Source organism: Schistocerca nitens, chromosome 7 (genome assembly GCF_023898315.1).
Source record: "Schistocerca nitens isolate TAMUIC-IGC-003100 chromosome 7, iqSchNite1.1, whole genome shotgun sequence".
Classification (NCBI taxonomy): Eukaryota; Metazoa; Arthropoda; class Insecta; order Orthoptera; family Acrididae; genus Schistocerca; species Schistocerca nitens.
The window spans coordinates 585097180-585117591 of record NC_064620.1 but is presented as its reverse complement, the minus strand read 5'-3'; the positions used below and the strand labels follow the sequence as shown (position 1 = coordinate 585117591).

Here is a 20412-nt window from a genome sequence, read left to right as displayed (position 1 = left end):
TCTCACTGGTTAAGCAGTGGACTAGAAATCAAATGTCTCAGGTTTTATCCCCAGATTTGTATCATTTATGACTTCTTCCATCTCTGGCAAATGCTTGTTAGACTGAAAAATGCCTAATTGCATCAGGGTTTGGAGTCCATGTTAACTGTGGAACCCCTGCATCGTGGTGGGTAAGTCAATAGAAAGTTTGAGGGTGGCAATGGCACTCCACCTCCAACAACATTATGATTAGTAGAACACTCTGGTGTTGAAACTTACTTTACTTTTTTTATCATTATACAGGGTTATTCTAAATTAGTTATATTAAAGCACCAGTAAATAATTTCTAAACCAATGACTGATTATTCTCCAGAGCTCTTCAAATATCTAAATGTTCAATCCTACACTCCCTGATATTGATCTACTCCCTTGTTATGCATAAATAGTGAGTGTGAAGTAACACTGGAGACATATAAGGATGTGAAACTTGTTAAGTATAGTGGTACGACAAAACACAAGATGCTTCAGAATAGAGTATCACAAAGCTCTACCTCATGCAAGGACTTTGAAAGCGTGGCATGATCAGTTTGTGGAAACAGGTTTTGTGGCACGTCATAAGAAAGGTCAAGGTCTCTCGTGCGTAGCAGGCCACACTGTGGAAGCTGTGAGGGGGACAAACGGGGTACCTGTTGTGTGATGAGAGGAAGCCATGTGGGACATTTATAGAAAGATAAATGTCCTGTCAGTTTCACAACAGAGAAAAAATTTTTCAAGTAAGTAAATCTCCTTCAATATTTAATATTAGTTTTAGGCATCTAATTTAGAATCACCCTGTATATATTTTTACATTTCTTGCGGGGAAAAAAGAATTTAGCTACAATAATGCTGCTACAAATCACCATCTGGATAACGAATTATTCATTAATACACCAAACTTACGTTATATTATAAACAGTATTGAAAAATAAATACTGCAGTGGCTTAGATGGTAAAGGGTTTGATCTTGGCATTATTGTTTTTTTTTTCTCTCCTTAAAAAAAAAAATGCTGATAATAAGTGGTCCTTCCAGATTGCTATTATAAAAATGGGAACTAAGACAATCTTTCATTAGAAAATAAATATACAACCTGCAAAATATGTTGAATAGAAGATCTTGCTCCAAAGCATGCTATGAACGGTAACTCCGCAAGCCAATTCAGTAGTGCAAATACAGTTCCTTTCCTGCAATATATTACTTTATTTACTTGACTATAAGACGAGGTTTTCCTCGAATTAGTAATCTGAAAAATACAGAGGTCTTACACATTCACAAATTGAATTGTAGTGGCAGAGTTCAACATATTTACTTTGTGTAAGAGCTTAACATCAGGATGGTCTGGCATTTGCAGATGAATCTTTGGCAACTGAGGTCATGCAGATTTAATCTAAAGAATTCTGCAGGGCAGGAGGGGGAGTAATGGCACCAGCTTGGCCAAGCACTATGAGTGTTGAGAGGGCAGTGGCGTCTATGAGTCACATTACGTAGCAAATTACAGGCATGTATCCCGCATAACAAGCTATTTATGGACTTTTATCACACTATAACTGCAGTTTTCCTGAATGCAATTTTAGTTGGAGTTGAACCCACTTTACAAATAGATGAATACTCAATAGTAAACATTTCTACACGAGCCAAATTAACACTACCAAAAATATGTTCACTCAGCAAACTTGAAAAGTGGCACAACAGACGAAACGTGAGGTTCATCAACGCTGCTTAAGCTGCTGCCGCCCCACAGTGCTGTTTTTTTTTTTTTTTTTTTCCCCTCTCTTCAAGGTTGGCAACAAGTTTCGAAGTGTACTGTTAATACAAAGCAGAACAATTTCGGCCAATTCAGCTGTGGGAAGCAAGGAAATAATGAGTGGTTGAGCTTGCTCATACTGTCAGAACTGCATAAACTGTAAATTATAGCAATCGATAATGGATGAAAACAAAAGCAGTGACTAATGAGAAACATGGATACATGAAATCACAGTTCACATTTGGTTCACACAGACAATACAACACTAATTCGAAGTTAATGATGATGCACAAAACAAACGCTGCAAACAACATTGCAGCAGGAAGAAAATCTGTTGTCACAGAAGAGTATGTTCCGAGATGGCATCATATTACAAATAAATTAAAGAACACCAATTCTTCATCACAAACTCTCTGAGGTCCAATGCAGGGAGGGTTTCATGAATTGCAGCAGTACGTGCAAAAGAAATGTAATGAAGGCTTCCTCAATACTTGAAAAATTAGCCGACAAAGTGCAGGAGACAGAGAGAAATGTTCCAACTGCATGCATTGCAGAATTCAAAACATGTACTGACTGGTGTGTGGTGGTGGTGGTGGTGGTGGTGGCAAGGCCTACATTACAACACAAAACAATGCTAGCACGACGACCTCCCCCAGCATCTGACAAAAATCTACTTTTTTATCACTATCACATAATCAATTTAAGAAAACAGTACCACTATTTGCTAGTCTATTTGGGCTAATCTGATCAGACACTTATTTTGATATACATCACCTCTTGATGAGAATAACAGTAATGCTGAGTACACTAGCAGACTGAAGGAAGCTGCTCCATATGAGAGAAAAGAAACTGCCTGCACGACTTCTCTTTAGATGTCAAGGAGAGGGATGGATGACAAATGGCCCAATGCTAGATCGGTGAATGTTACTTTGAACAAAATACCAGGCTCTTTGCATAACAGAAGGAAATGTTTGTCCTTGATTCCTTCAGGGGACACTTCACCCAGGATGTTAAGGATCTGGTATCAAAGAACAACTTACATCTGGTAATAATTCTTGGCGATACAACCTCACAACTTCAAGTAATGGATACTGTCCTGAATTGAACTTTTAATGCTCACTTGTGACAGATTTACAATGTGTGGCTTGTATAGGGCCCTAATTCATCTCTATTGAATCTATACTGAAAGGATTCAAAATGGCTCTAAGCACTATGGGAATTAACATCTGAGGTCATCAGTCCCCTAGAACTTAGAACTACTTAAACCTGACTAACCTAAGGACATCACACACATCCATGCCCGAGGCAGGATTCAAACCTGCGACCGTAGCGGTCGCGCGGTTCCAGACTGAAGCGCCTAGAACTGCTCGGCCACGCACAGCCGGCCAGAAAGGATTCAAAAATATTATTATTATTAAAATAGTGGTATCACATACTACTGGCTTAGGTTGTACGTAAATAAGGATGGAAGATAAAAATTTCATTGTGTCATTTATTTCTCCATACATTACCAAAATGTTGACAATAAATGGACTTAGTTTACAATAGCTATAATGTTAAATTTTTTAGGCCGACAGTTTACCAATAAAACAGTTTGCAATTTTGATCAGTCAGAATACGTAAAATATAAAAATTTCTAACAAAGTATCTTTTTCTTTTAAAAATAAAATAAAAAAGTGGAGGGGGGGGGGGGGGGGGAGGAGGGTGTGTGTGTTATGTTAGTCAGGTAAATACAGTACATTCCTGAGAGTATCTTTATGTAAAAGCCAGCAGGACTGAAGTCAATTTCATGGTCTACTAACTCAATAACATATAGTCAACAGGCTGGCTGATCACTGCACCCAGCCATATCTAAGCCTGTCATTCTATAATGGTGTTCTAAAAGTACAGTGTATATGTGTATTATCTCTAATTAAAATAGATCTGAAAATAAAATCTTATAGGCATATCACAATATAGACATGGCACCAGACTTTTACTGATTTGTGACCTGGTCAAATGAGGTAATTTACCGTGGAACAGTCATATAAATGTGTGTGTGTGTGTGTGTGTGTGTGTGTGTGTCATATTGTGTAACCTTTCACAACACTGTTAATTAGTTGGTTCAGGAAAGGAACACTGACAAAATGGTATGAAAAAATATTCATTTCTCTGTTTTGGAGATTTTCCGTATGTTGGTTAATTTAATTCTATCGCTAAAGGTCACACACATGCTGACGGTAATTGGAAAAGTAGCCCAAAACCAATTCCACAGAAGTAAAATTTCTTATACAACCTCCCACATTACTACCCCTGCAATGTCACCACATATGAACCAGTTGCAAATAAAAACATTTATTATGCATGATGACAGTCAAGCTTCAGATTTGCAATGCCATGTAACATTTTTATTTGTATCAAACAAGATCTTCTCCCTCCCACTGTAAAATTTTCTGCAATTTTATGAGGACCAATACTCAAAACAGATATCGAGGTCACCATCTCTAATTCTGAAAGCAACACATGGACATTAAAGAGACGGCTGTTGTAGGACAAATAAGAGAGATGTACTGTACTTATCAGGTACACATCAAAGCTTTATCAATCATATGTAGCCAACTATTTACATATATTTAGTCATCTTAAGCCAAATCTCTGCATAAACTTAAGTCTTTATTAGCTGATTTGATCTTATCATCGCCGTAACAACTGTGTACTATTTCAGCTAACGTCTGAAGATGGTTTTAAAAAGTTCGTAACAGAAAACAGCTGACAAAAGTGATTTTTCTTTACATCTAACTTTTACATTGAATACTTAATTTATTCTTCAGTTGTTGACAATTTCACACCTATTTGTTAAAATATGCAACACATACAACACAGACATCAGGTACTAAAAAGAAACTGAGTGATCTAGTTCACCCGTCTCAGAATACAAATTATGAGACTGCTCCTTTGACTTTAATGTCAATGACATGTCTCATTTTTCAAATCTCCACTGAGCAATGAAATTTTTAAGTTGGGTACAAATTAATCTTCAAAATATGACTTGCACCTACGAATGTTATCATCCAGTTCTTGGTCTGAACAGTGGCTGCTGTATATCAAATTCTTTTATTAAGTACTGAAAGAAAAAAAAGAAATTATTATTTACATCAACTGATCAAAATTAATTAACAAAGATTAATATTAGCAAGGATCAAAGTTATTTCTGTTTGAGAATAAACTATTTCTGCTACTACAATTTTTTTAACATCATGTTTCTTGTGCTTAGCATGGCAGCTTCTGACAATTTATCCATCTTCAGTAGTTGACACACTTACACTCGTGTATTAGTTGAGACTTTTGCCCTTTTCAGAGTTTGGTCATGAAAAATAAGTACATAGGTGTGACTTACTTAGTTTCCAAGTAATACACTGAAAAGCGAAAGAAACTGGTACACTTGCCTCATATTGTGTAGGGGCCCCCGTGAGCATGCAGAAGTGCTGCAACACGATGTGGCATGGACTCTACTGAATTGACACCACGAATCCTGCAGGGCCGTACATAAATCCGTAAGAGTACAAGGGGGGTGAAGCTCTCTCCTGCAATGCGTCCCAGATATGCTTGATAATGTTCATGTCTGGGAAGCTTGGTGACCAGCAGAAGTGTTTAACTCAGAAGAGTTTCCTGCAGCCACTCTGTAGCAATTCTGGATGTGTGGGGTATCTTAGTGTCCCGCTTGAATTACCCAAGTCCATCGGAATGGACACGAATGGATGCAGGCTATCGGACACAATGCTTATGTATGTGTCACCTGTCAGAGTCATATCTAGACATATCAGGGGTCCCATATCACTCACTGCACACACCCCACACCATTAGAGAGCATCCACCAGCTTGTGCAGTTCCCTGCTGACATGCAGGGCCCACGGATTCACGAGGTTGTCTTCACATCTATCCACTCGATACAATTTGAAACGAGTCTTGTCTGACCAGGCAACTTGTGTCCAATCATCAAAAGCCTAATGTCGGTGTTGGCAGGCTCAGGCAAGGCGTAAAGCGTTGTGTTGTGCAGTCATCAAGGGTACATGAGTGGGCCTCCAGCTCTGAAAGCCCATATCGATGATTCATTGAATGGTTCACATGCTAAAATCTGCGGCAATTTGCAGAAGGGTTGCTCTTCTGTCAAAATTGAACGATTCTCTTCAGTTGTAGTTGGTCCTGTTCTTGCAGGATTTTTTGTGGCCACAGTGATGTTGGAGATTTGATGTTTTACTGGATTCCTGATATTCTCGTTACACTTATGAAATGGTCATATGGAAAAATCCCCACTTCATCATTACCTCGGAGATGCTGTGCCCATCACTCGTGCGCTAACTATAACACCATGTTCAAACTCACTTAAATCTTGATAACCTGCAATTGTAGCTGCAGTAACCAACCTAACAATTGTGCCAGACACTTGTTGTCTTATATAGGCATTGCTGACCACAACACCGTATTATGCTTGTTTACATATTTCTGTATTTGAATATGCTTGCCTGTACCAGTTCCTTTAGTATTCCAGAGTATAATAGTGTTCTTTTAATTTATGGGGGGGATTAGCAATTTGTTGAAATTATGGAAAACCTGAATCTTGATGGGGCAAATGGAAATTTGAACTGCCACACACTATCATGTTTTTTCATAGAGACACACATATAAATGACTTAGTAAAAATTATAATTATGCTTAACACAATACATCACACTAAAGCAACTATCAGCAGACATTGTTTAGGGTCAATGAGAAATAATATTCTAACAGCAATTCAAAATCTTTCCACAACCATTACAAAGTAAGTAGAGTTAAGAAATGACACTGATAGCAGCAGCTGCAGGAGTATGAGGATTAGGAGAAGTAATTAACAAAGGGGATTTCTCAAGCCTTGTCCACATGTATATCAAGTTCCTTTCACAATAAAGTAACATACCCCACCTCAATGTGCTATATTAATTTCATTTCACACTTGTTAATATATAGTATTATTATGACAGAAAACGTAAAAGAGGTTTAAGAAAATGAGAGGATTGTGACATTAAAAAAGAACATTACAACAAAGAGATGACAGAGAAAAAGATGCATGTGAATAGTAGCAAATGAAGGTGACAATCAAGAGATATCTGCAATAATTATTTGGACAGAATAGTAAACTAAAGGGAGGTTGTAAAATGCAAGCAAACAAGGAGAAATTTGTACTTTTTAAATGAGAGACTGGTTAAGAAAAATCACACTAGTTAAGGTGCCACTGGCCGCTAGGTTGAGTGGGTGTCGGTTGGTTGGTTTTGGGGTTTGATGGGGGCTAAACATCGAGGTCATCAGTCTTCAGTTCCAAACAGACATACTTGTAAAAAGCCTATACAGTAAAAGCGTAACTTCTGCACCCAGATGGAGGGAACACCAAGGGGTACAGAGCTAAAATGAACACCGCAGAACACAAAATAGAGGACACTTGAAAGGAGCAGAGCAAATAGTTGACTAGAGTAAAACAGACTACAATGGTTGATGGATCAGGTAAAAGGTCAACCAGTCAACTACAAACGAAGAACCTCCAGCTGAAAAGCGTTGATGGAGGTACCAACACAACTTGTTACCAAAAAAGACACTATTTTGGTATCCACGTCACAATTAAAAGTCGCTGGAGTGGGTGTAGCCGGAGAAATCATGCAAGGGCGCCCATACTAGAGCGAGTGATAAAACCCAGCTGCACAGGTAAAACGTAAAACTGAGTCAGCTATAGAGGCATCGTCACCGAGAATTAAAGGCAGTGCAGCTGGTAAATTAAAGGACTGCCGCAAGAGGGCTAAAAGTGGGCAGTCCATCAGAAGATGGACCACTGTCAGCCCTGCATCACAGTGACACTTGGGCGGGTTCTCACGACGAAGGAGATAGCTGTGGATCAACCGCGTATGTCCAATTCGGAGACGGCAGAGAATAACTGAGTCCCTATGTGTGCCCCTCAAGGATTAGTTCCATACGGTCGCAGACAACTTGACCATGCAGAGCTTATTTGGCGCGTTCAAGACAGACCATTCAGAGCTCCAGACATCGTGGACCTTGCGATGTAGGGCTGACCGGAAGTCTCTTTCCATGAGACCAAGCTACAAGGGTGGCGAAGTGGTGGCCTGCTTGGCCAACCGATCGATATATTCGTTTCCTGGAATGCCGATGTGGCCCGGGGTCCACACAAACGTTGCTGAATGACCACACTTGGCGAGAGCAAAAACAGCATTTTGAATACCGCGCACCAAGTGGTCCTGAGAAAAGCACTGGTTGAGTGCTTGCAATCCACTAAGGGAGTCACTGCATATGACAAATGACTCCCCAGGGCAGGAGGAAAGGTGAGCAAGTGCACAATAAAGAGCAACCAGCTCCACAGTGAAAACACTGCTCCCACAAGGCAGGGAATGCTGCTCAACATAGTCGCTGTGGATGAGAGCAAGCCCAGTGCGTCCATCGACCACAGAACCATCGGTGTAGACTACATCTGCATCGGGGGCAAGAAGAGCCAGGAATTGTTGACGAAGACTGGCAGGTGGAACAGAGGACTTGGAGTCGCAGGACAAATCCAAGCAAAACCACAAGCGAGGGAGGGACCAAGGAGGGGTAGAAGAAGAGGGCCGAAAGGCTGGAGGAAGGGGAAAGGACTCAAGTGATGAGAGAAGGGAAAGAACGTGGACTGCGATCAGGAGACCCGACCTAGGCCACCGTCGTGGGGAGGGGAATGCAGAAGATGGAAAAAGGAGCCTGCGGTTTGGGTGGTCGGGCAAGGCATGGACGTGGGTGATGTATGACGCAAGCAACTGCTGTTGGCGGAATCTTAGGGGGAGGGATTCCGGCTTCAACAAGAAGGCTAGTCACAGGACTAGTGCGGAAGGCACCTGTTGCCAGTCTGACGCCACAATGAAGAATCGGGTTGAGGATCTGCAACATTGAAGGTGCTGCTGAGTCGTACACCACGCTCCCGTAGTCGAGACGTGGCTGGACTAAAGCCTTATAAAGCTGTAGGAGGGTTGTTTGTGCAGCCCCCCATACGGTGTGGCTGAGGCAGCGAAGGAGGTTGAGGTGCCGCCAAGACCGTTGTTTAATCTCACGAAGAAGAGGTGTCCAAGTGAGCTGAGCATCAAACAGCATGCCAAGGCAGTGATGCGTCTCCTCAATGCGAAGGAATTCATTGGCAAGCTAGAGCTCTGGATGGAGGTGAACCGTTCGACGACGACAGAAATGCATCACTCGGGTCTTAGAGGCTGAGAACTGAAAACCATGGTTGGATGCCCAAAAATGTGCCTTACGGATAGCTCCTTACAGCCGCCATTCAGCGACACTCATGCTTGGGGAACTGTAATAAAGACAAAAATCATTGGCATATAGAGAGGAACAGACCAATGAGCCCACCGCAGCTGCAAGACCATTAATAGCCATCAAAAAGAGGGGAACACTGAGAACCGAGCCCTACGGGACACCATTCTCCTGAATATGAGCAGAGCTAAAATAAGTGCCAACTCTAACCTGAAAGGAGCGATTGGAGAGAAAATTCCATAGAAAAATCTGAAGTGGACCCCGTAAGCCCCATTCGTGCAGTGTAGCAAGGATATAATGGCGCCAGGTGGTATCGTACGCCTTCCGAAGATCAAAGAAAACAGCAACTAGATGTTTTCGCTGAGTAAAAGCTGTACGAATAGCTGACTAACGAGACCAAATTGTCGATCGCTGAGCGGCCCTGACGGAAGCCCCCCTGTTGCTGGGCTAGGAGGCCCCGAGCTTCGAGGATCCACATGAGCCGCCGACTCACCATCCGTTCCAGGGGTTTGCACGTTACGTTGGTAAGGCTGGTAGGGCGACAGGTATCAACCACCAGCGGATCTGCATCTGGTTTGAGCACCGGGATGGTAAAGCTATCCTGACAACGAGTTGGGAAAACACCCTCCGTCCAGATGTGATTAAACAGGGCGAGTAATTCACCCTGACAGTACGCCAAGAGATGGTGAAGAAACTGGTTGTGCATTCGGTCTGGACCTGGAGAGGTATCAGGGCAAGCTGTAAGTACATTTTGGAACTCCCATTCACTAAATGGGGCGTTGTATCATATCCAGCGATGCGTGTGAAACAACAACCGCATACGCTCTGCCTGCTCTTTAATGGTGCAGAATTATGCGCTGTGGCCTGCTGTCGTGGAAATATGAGCGAAGTACTCTGCCAGATGTTCGGCGATAGTGATTGGGTCAGTACAAAGTGTACCCCGAAGAGAAAGGCAAGGGACAGACGCATGAGGGCGAAAGCCAAAAATGCACCGATCCCACGACCACACCTGAGATGGGGAGGTGCGAGAACCTATGGTGGCAACATATTGTTCCCAGCAGTCCTGTTTGCTTCGTCGGGTTAACCGCTGAGCTCGGGCCCGCAGCCGTTTAAAGGCAAGAAATTCTCTAGGGAAGGATGACGCCGATGTCGTTGCAGGGCTCGCCAGCGGTCCCGGATAGCTTCTGCAATCTCTGGTGTCCACCAAGGGACTGACTTACACCTTAGGGTACTTTAAGAATAGGGGACAGTTGCCTCGGCAACAGAAACAATGGCGATAGTGACCTCGTCCACTGCCAAATCAATGTCACCAGGAAGCGGAGCAATAGCCATAGTAGCTGAGGTGTAGGCTGCCCAATCAGTTCCACAAAGAGACCATCGTGGCAGCTGGTCAGGGGGCTGGGATTGAGAAGAGAAACCAGGATAGGAAAGTGGTCGCTACCACAGAAGTCGTCGTGGACCCTCCAACTGAGGTATGGAATAAGACCAGGGCTACTAAGAGAGAGGTCAATGTCCGAGTATGTGCCATGAGTCAAGGTAAAATATGTGGGAGGACCAGTGTTAAGGAGGCAAATGTCCTGCTGTGCCAAGAGAGCCTCAACGTTCCTACCCTGGCCCGAGATCTGGGCCCCACCCCATATAGGGTGGTGGGCATTAAAGTCCCCCAAAAGGAGGAATGGTGGGGGGAACTGGGCAAACAAGACAGCTAGGTCGGCAAGAGGGACAACCTATCCAGGGGAAGGTAGAGGGAACAGACGGTAAGCTCCATTCCTGCCCGGATTCGAACAGCCACAGCCTCGAGAGCCGTGTGAAGCAGCACTGGGGCACTAGGAACAGTGGCAAGAACATAAACACAGACACCGCCAGACACCCTGTCGTATTCTACGCAGTTCTTATAGTAACCCTGGTAGCCACGGAGGGAGGGGGTCCACCGAGCAGGAAACCAGGTTTCCTTTAGGGCCAGACAAGTGGCAGGGAAGTGAAACAAAAGCTGTTTCAACTCAGCAAGGTGGTGGAAAAAACCACGGCAATTCCATTGAAGGATAATGGTATCCGACTGTGAAGACATGAAAGAACCTGGGGATGGGGGTGGGGGGATAGGTTATGCCTTAGAAGCGCTCGCTGCCACCGATTGCGAAGTAGCCTGATCAACTTCCATAGGAGTTGCGGGTCGAGCAACATCTAATTCCTGAGTGGACGCTAGATGCTCCAAATCATCTTCAGGTGCTGCAGTGAACTCCTTTTCTGTCTCTATGTCCTTCTCCTTTTGCTTTTTCTTCTTTTTGGTAGAGTCCCGTTTGTCCTTCGGTTTATCATGCTGGGTGGGCTTTTCCAACCCAGCCTCGTGGACCGAGGAAGACCTGGAAGCCCTATGGCCCTCAGTTTGTCACCTTTTCAGCCACTGGCTGACATCTGGAGGGGCAGTAACTGTGGAAGGGAGGGCACCAAGCGATCACTTCTGCGCGAGGGGAGCCGAAGGAGGAGGGCACTTCTCCGGCTCAGAGGTGGGGACCGAAGTCCCCAAAAGGAGGAGGGGTTGGTTGGTTGGTTGGTTTGTGAGATTGAAGGGGAAGGAGGGGTTGTTACTCCCGATGTTGATAACGGGAGCAATGGAAGAGGGTGTTCCCCCAACTACCAGGGGGGCAGGAATAGACGGCCGGGCTGGAGGGCCCACAAAAAGTGGCTGAGCTTGGGGGCTCTTCGCCAGGGATGGTGACATCGAAGCTGCTGCAGCAAACGTCGATGAAATGCGCACAGGGTGAAGTCGGTCGTACTTGCGTTTGGCCTCTGTGTAAGTGAGCCTGTCCAAGGTCTTATACTCCATAATCTTCTGTTCTTTTTGATAAACCACGCAGTCTGAAGAGCAAGGCGAATGTTTCTGTCCGCAGTTGACACCATCAGGTGGCGGCGAACACGGGACGTTGGGGTGGGAGGCACGTCCACAATCCCGACAGGTAGGGTTGGCGTCACATCTGTATGACATGTGGCCAAACCACCAGCACTTAAAGCAGCGCATTGGAGGAGGGACATAAGGCTTAACATCACATCGATATTTCATCACCTTGACCTTCTCGGGCTGGGTGTCTCCCTCGAAAGCCAAGACGAAGGCGCCGGTGGCGACCCTATATCTTTAGGTCCCATGAAGACACGTCGTACAAAGTGGACACCACGGTGTTCCAGACTTGCACAGAGCTCGTCGTCAGACTGCAACAACAGGTCACGATGAAAAATAAGGCTCTTATGAGGCATAATGGAGACTGCAACATCACCGAGCTTGTCACAAGCAAGCAATGCCCGTGACAGTGCTGGGGATGCTGTCTGTATGAAGACTGCTCCAGACCTCATTTTAGACATGCCCTCAACTTCTCCAAACTTGTCCTCTAAATTTTCCACAAAAAACTGAGGCTTTGTGGTGAGAAATGAGTCCCCATCTGTTCGGCTGCAAACCAGAAATCGAGGAGAATACGTCTCACCAGGTAATTTAGACCGGCGTTCCTCCCCTGGCGTGGACAGGGAAGGAAATGATTGGAGGTCATACTTTAAAGCATTGAACTTTCCTTTCTTAGAGACTTGTGCTTGTGCACTATTCGTATTTCATTTCATGGTGGTCCCACGAGCAGCTAGGGGAAGGAATGTCCACCCAGATACAGCCCCACTTGCCTGGGTAAGCCTAATACAACCGGGGGCCGGCAGGTTGCCCAGAGGTCACCCGCTAGCAACTGTTCTACCTCAACAGCCATGCGTCCCCTCAGCACGCAGCACACGTTGAGGCTGAGGTTTTTTTATAGAGCTTTATACCATCCTCGCGACCCAGGCAGTGAAGCCAAGATCTCCGGGCTCTGTATCGTACAACGTTCCACCGTCGCGCCTTACGGTGGTCGCTGAAGCACGCTCAGAGCTTACGGTATTGAGGACTGGTGGCGCTTCCCAGTCCCCAGCTCAGGGACCCCGGACCCCGGGGTCACCAAGCCCGTACCCAGCAACTAAATGCTGAGCCCCCTGAGGGGAATGATGATAAGAATGTAGATGTTAAATTAGAGATTTCAGGGTGGATATGGCATTATAAGCAGAAGATTAAAAATACACACAAAAAATCATACAAATTAAGTTCTGTAAGCTAATGGCTCTACTTGTTCTATTGTATGGCAGTGAGGCACGGGTTATGAAAAGAGGATTCTAGCCACAGACAGGGTGCTGAAATGAAAATTTTACAAACAGTCAGAGGTTGCAATAAGTTGGACAGGATTCATAATGTCAACAAGTTGTGAATATTTTTGCAGTAAATGACACAATAGAAAAAACACACACAAAACTGGAAGGAACATCTAGAATGAAAAAAAAAAAAAAACTAATCTTTCTAAAAATAGCCTTACAGCACAAGTCCACAGGAACGAGGGTCATAGGCTGTTCACTTTGAAAAGATGGAACTAATCCTTCAGTAACCTTTTTGGGTCGTCCTGCACTAAAGTTCTGCTTTTATTTGCTCACTTCATGAGAACATATAGTGAATGAACTGATGTAACTCATTTTAGTCATTAATGTCAATGGCACTGACTGGGAAGGGGCAGGAAATGCAAGATATGGTAGTAACCGTACCACATTGCACTTGCAAACACTGCAAATATGCAAGAGAGTTCAGGTCGGTGGTGGCAGATAAGCACGTCTTATACGTGGCTCTCAAGAGGCACCCAAGCAGCTGCATTATCAGGCAAGATAGCACTGGGTACCTTCAGCAACTTCTGCAAATTTCCTTCTCTTAGTTGGTATGGTTTAACTGAGGAAACTGATGCTCCCAGCAGTTTGTACATATTGGTGAATGGTGCATAAACTGTTCCTAGGCAGCAGCTATTCAGTCTCTCTACAGATGGGGATCACTTGTGCAGTATGAAGAGACATGCCCAATACACAAACATTTAAAGCACTGCATGGTTGGTAGAACATACATTTTCAAATTGCACCAGTAAACCATTACTTTTACATTATCATTTAATACGTCCCTTCAAAAACCAAAATAAAAAGGCAAGTGTCTATTCTGATGTCTTTGGTCCCATTACGCACGAAGGACAAACTGGAGACCCTGATGTTGCATGTAGTTATTTATTAATTATTTACATGTCAAGCTCAGTAGGACCAAATTGAGGAGCAAATCTCCAAGGTCATGGAATGTGTCATCGTGTGAAATTAGAACATAAAAGTAATAATAGATAAAATAAATGCTTATGAACCCAAAAAAAGTCAGTCCATAAGTTTAAGTAAACACAATCAACAATACAACAAGAATCAGCTTAATTTTTCAAGGAACTCCTCGACAGAATAGAAGGAGTGACTCACGAGGAAACTCTTCAGTTTCGACTTGAAAGCGCATGGATCACTGCTAAGATTCTTGAATTCAAGTGGTAGCTTATTGAAAACGGATGCAGCAGTATACTGCACACCTTTCTGCACCAGAGTTAAGGAAGTCCGATCCAAATGCAGGTTTGATTTCTGCCAAGCATTAACTGAGTGAAAGGTGCTTATTCTTGGGAACAAGCTAGTATTGTTAACAGGAAATGACAGTATATTGAGAGGCCAATGTCAAAATACCCAGATTCGTGAACAGGGGTCGACAATAGGTTCGTGAACATAAAATTCACAGTTGAACACACCACAACGCATACTACAATCCACATCTCCTCTTGTCACTCCACAGCCCACAAAATGGCAGCATTCCAGTACATGATCAATACAGCTATCCAATTACCACTATCTGAAGACAAATGTGAACAAGAAACTGAAATAATAAAACAAACTGCTATTGCAAATGGTTATAACAGCTCCACAGTAGACACCCTAAAACACTCAATAATGGCAAAGCAATCACAACACAAAAAATAAAAACAATGTTATATCATCTATACAATCTCCTTTCTTGTAACATTCATATAAGATTGCCAATGTCTTCAAATGAAAAAGCATAAGCATATCCTTTACCACAGACAAGATTGGACAGAAGTTACCCCACAACATCAACACACAAAACCCACTTCAACACACAGCTGTGTGCAAAATTGAATGTTTGGACTGTTTCTGCTTCTACATAGGTCAGACATGCAGATCATTTGAGATTAGATTCAAAGAACACATGGCAGCATTAAAAACACAATAAGTGCCACACATCAGCAATAGCCACCCACGTGCATGAAACAGAACACCATGTCAACGACAGGGGGAACAAAACACCATGTTAACAACACAAGTATCAGCATCGTACATATCCAACCAAAAGGCAGAAAACTAGACATCCTTGAAACACTCCAAATATACAACTGCCAAACAATCCATCTTAAATGACAAAAATGGCAATATTTACAATAGTATCATCTCTGTTTTCAGCAACTGCCTATGTCATTAAAATTACAGAGATTCATCCTAGGCTTCGTAACCTCTTGGTTCAGCCCCAAGAAATCCCCAAACCACCTTCCCTACCTTCTGGCTCCTACCCTTGTAATGCCCCCGGTGTAAAACCTGTCCCATGCACCCTCCCACCACCACCTACTCCAGTCCTGTAACCCAGAAGGTGTACATGATCAAAGGCAGAGCCACGTGTGAAAGCACCCACGTGATCTACCAACTGACCTGCCTACACTGTGACGCATTCTATGTGGGAATGACCAGCAACAAACTGTCCATTCGCATGAATGGACACAGGCAGACAGTGTTTGTTGGTAATGAGGATCACCCTGTGGCTAAACATGCCTTGGTGCACGGCCAGCACATCTTGGCACAGTGTTACACCGTCCAGGTTATCTGGATACTTCCCACTGACACCAACCTATCCGAACTCCGGAGATGGGCACTTGCTCTTCAATATATCCTCTCTTCCCGTTATCCACCAGGCCTCAATGTCCGCTAATTTCAAGTTGCCGCCACTCATACCTCACCTGTCATTCAACAACATCTTTGCCTCTGTACTTCTGCCTCGACTGACATCTCTGCCCAACCTCTCTGCATTTACAATGTCTGCCTGTGTCTGTATATGTGTGGATGGATGTGTTGTGTTGTGTTGTGTTGTGTGTGGGCGAGCGCGAGTGTATACCTTTCCTATTCCCCCCCCCCCCCCTAAGGTAAGTCTTTCCGCTCCCGGGATTGGAATGACTCCTTACACTCTCCCCTACAACACACATCCTTTCATCTTTCCCTCTCCTTCCCTCTTTTCTGATGAAGCAACCGTGGGTTGCAAAAGCTTGAAATTTGTCTGTGTGTTTTTTAGTGTCTATGAACATATCAATGCTTTCGTCCAATAAATATTTAGTTATGTATGTTACCAAGACAGCCGCCAAGTGTACAAGAGATTGACCTCATTTACAGATATGTCATTACACCAGTAGCTTGTACCCATTGTCAGTTTGAAATTAATGTGCATCAACTACTGGCACAAACTTTATATCCAATCTGCATAATTTAAAGCATTAACCAATGTATTACCCATCTTTAGGTAGTTATTCTAGGTAACAGACATAATCTTTAAGAGTTTGTTCTCTCTCTCTCTCCCCCCCCCCCCCCCCCCCCACCACACTCCCTCTGCCTCCAGCCTTTCATATCTATCCATGACTCCCAACCAAAATTGTTGTTTGTGTATTATTTTACCACTGTAGCCAATATGATTATTGTACTTTAGGTTTGTAACATTTCACCTGATTATATAAGTGAGTATGAAGTTTAAGCTACTTTAATTTGTCAAAATCCGATTTATATACCAGCTGAAGTATTTATTCCAACACATGTATTCAACACCTCAGAACCAACATCTCCAAATCCTTTAAAAAAATTATTCTGTAATAATGTTGTTACGATGTATATTCTTTGTACTTTGTGATAGTGTTTCCTATTTTGCTATACGGTCCTTGCTCCCAATAGTTGCCAGACGCCATGTCTTTTTACAAAATATGACAGTATACATGTGATATGTTATGACAGTGAAAGGAACCTGTGACCACTGGAGGTACTCTATTTTACTTATTTTATGTAGACCGTTAGGCATATGTTTAATTTTTGTCAAAAACCATGTTCTGAAATATGTTTTGTTTCTCCACTAGACAGCACCACAAGTTCCTCCAAATAATCATAACACAACACACAGACACACACACACAACCACACACACACACACACACACACACACGTCATACTGTTGTTGTTGTTGTTGTTCTTGTGGGCTTCAGTCCTGAGACTGGTTTGATGCAGCTCTCCATGCTACTCTATCCTGTGCAAGCTTCTTCATCTCCCAGTACCTACTACAACCTACATCCTTCTGAATCTGCTTAGTGTATTCATCTCTTGGTCTCCCCCTACGATTTTTACCCTCCACACTGCCCTCCAATACTAAATTGGTGATCCCTTGATGCCTCATAACATGTCCTACCAACCGATCCCTTCTTCTGGTTAAGTTGTGCCACAAACTCCTCTTCTCCCCAATCCTATTCAGTACCTCCTCATTAGTTATGTGATCTACCAATCTAATCTTCAGCATTCTTCTGTAGGACTGGCTCTCCCAAGGCCGTCGGTAGTTCCAATGGAATGTTGTCTACTCTGGGGGCCTTGTTTCGACTCAGGTCTTTCAGTGCTCTGTCAAACTCTTCACGCAGTATCGTATCTCCCATTTCATCTTCATCTACATCCTCTTCCATTTCCATATTGTCCTCAAGTACATCGCCCTTGTATAGACCCTCTATATACTCCTTCCACCTTTCTGCTTTCCCTTCTTTGCTTAGAACTGGGTTTCCATCTGAGCTCTTGATGTTCATACAAGTGGTTCTCTTATCTCCAAAGGTCTCTTTAATTTTCCTGTAGGCAGTATCTATCTTACCCCTAGTGAGATAAGCCTCTACATCCTTACATTTGTCCTCTAGCCATCCCTGCTTAGCCATTTTGCTCTTTCTGTCGATGTCATTTTTGAGACGTTTGTATTCCTTTTTGCCTGCTTCATTTACTGCATTTTTATATTTTCTCCTTTCATCAATTAAATTAAATATTTCTTTTGTTACCCAAGGATTTCTATTAGCCCTCGTCTTTTTACCTACTTGATCCTCTACTGCCTTCACTACTTCATCCCTCAAAGCTACCCATTCTTCTTCTACTGTATTTCTTTCCCCCATTCCTGTCAATTGTTCCCTTATGCTCTCCCTGAAACTCTGTACAACCTCTGGTTCTTTCAGTTTATCCAGGTCCCATCTCCTTAAATTCCCACCTTTTTGCAGTTTCTTCAGTTTTAATCTACAGGTCATAACCAATAGATTGTGGTCAGAGTTCACATCTGCCCCTGGAAATGTCTTACAATTTAAAACCTGGTTCCTAAATCTCTGTCTTACCATTATATAATCTATCTGATACCTTTTAGTATCTCCAGGGTTCTTCTATGTATATAACCTTCTAAATGTAAATCCACTTGATGGAGGTTTAAACCTTTGAAACGCGTCATGGAGATAAACAAACAGTGATTGGTAACATTACACTTGTTTCATTTAATGCCAATAACAGTCACGGTAAAGTCTAACCTAAAATGTTTGCATTTAAAGAATCACGATATCTGAGGAAAATGGCTGCTGAGCTCCATAATCATGAAGCGACGGTTCTCCATGATGTGCTGCTGCACCAACTCAACCAGGTGATCATTCATGAGGGACATTCGCCCACTACACTTTTCATCATGAACACACTGATTACCTTTGGAAGAAAGCCTAAGCCAGTGACACACAATCTGTTTGCTTGTGATGTTCTCCCCGTAGACCTGACAGAGCCGATGATGAATTCTGACGAGCGCCATGTTTCGTGCATTAAGGAACCTTATCACTGACTGAACCTCGCAGACAGCGGGAGAATGAATAAGAGATGCCATTTCGGGGCACTGCTGCTACAGTACTGGCACCAGGGGGACCTGTCCGGCCTGCGTTTGATTGTCACACATAGATTTGTTGCAGAGGTGCAATTTTCCCAGCTAAATACGTCGACTCTAAAGGAAACAACAGCAGGAAACTTACTTTCTGGATGGATCTTATACAAACAGAAAAGTCAAACATGAAGGGAAACTTCTGATGTCTGAGACAGTTCCTAAATTTGTGCAGATACTGAGAAGCTTGACACATTCAGGAGCACTTTTACATGATAAATGTGTTGCCAACAACTGTGATTATGAACAGGAGCTCTGCCTACAGGGGACCCTTGAATAGAAGTTTCCCTTGAATAGGTTTGGTTCTCATTTATTTAAGCCTGTGGCAAGCGAAAAAACAGAGCTTTCTGAATGACTCCATTTGTAACTAATTCTATGATGTGAAACTTTGTCAGGTTAACAGCATAAACTATGTAGAAACCAATTCATATATTTGTTAATTTTTAGGCTGTTTGAGTCACTTCCTGCAATATACTTTGTTCCAGGATTACTGATCTAGCAATATATTTTGTACAGTTAAGGAGTTTAGAGGTAGGAGAGAGGTATTGTCAGACTGAAGTTGAAAAGTGGCTTGCATGTCCTGCCTAAATAGCTCAGTCACAAAGGACAGTGGCACCTACAGAAATCCAATGGGGCTTAAGTACCACTCCAGCACTAAATTTTTTTACCCGTCAACAAGTTTCAAGTTTGAAAAGTTAAATCTAAAATGAAGCTGCAACCAAATAGAAATAAATATCATTTACATAAGAAACTTGACTGACACAGTACTGCAACAGTTTCATACAGATCAGAAGTCAGTCTTTGATGTCTCTACTGGATGAAATATTTAGCTGCTAGATCTTTCTATCATGTACAAAGGCAAGTAAGAATGGAATGTTTGAAAATATAATGAAGTTGCAGTTTGGAAATGAGACTGTCAAATGTGTTTTGGGGGAAAGTTAAGATGAGAAAAATGCAAATCTTTTATCAAAGGATGAAGTATGAAACAATACCTGCCAATCATCCATTGTAATATCAATTATGAGTTGTTTCCTGGTGATGCCAGTTTTTTCTCTCCTGGCGATCTCAGATGAGCTCACTGGTACAAGGACTGGAACATTGTTTTCATCTGAAAAGAGAGATGCCAATTTCTTCTGAAATGTTAATTGCTTTCACTAGAAGATTAACTACTGATGCAGACACTAAAAAGATATTTTAATTTTTCTACAACACAACTTCCTAAGCATCCATACTAAGGTATTTCAAAATAGCAGTGCACTTCCATTAAAAAAAAAGAGCTGTCATGTAAATGTCACTTTACTCAAAAGATGACTGAAGTCAGCACAACACCTGTAATTTGGCAACTTCATAAAAGAGTAATAAGTTACAAAAAAGTTTACAATCATCCTGTGGGGTGACATCATTGACATGACAATGTTCTGAATTGTC

The 20412-nt window shown here is 42.8% G+C and overlaps 1 protein-coding gene across 1 annotated transcript in view; it reads right to left on the bottom strand.

Moving 5' to 3' along the window:
• Positions 1-3234: 3234 nt before the first annotated feature.
• Positions 3235-20412, bottom strand: part of LOC126194858 (EP300-interacting inhibitor of differentiation 3) — a 117995-nt gene continuing 100817 nt past the window's right edge. The window contains exons 6-7 of the mRNA XM_049933202.1: positions 19977-20092; positions 3235-4863 (exon numbers count right to left, since the gene is read on the bottom strand). Coding sequence (XP_049789159.1) covers positions 4807-4863; positions 19977-20092 — 173 coding nt within the window. The 3' untranslated portion in view covers positions 3235-4806. The remainder of the gene's footprint in view (positions 4864-19976; positions 20093-20412) is intronic.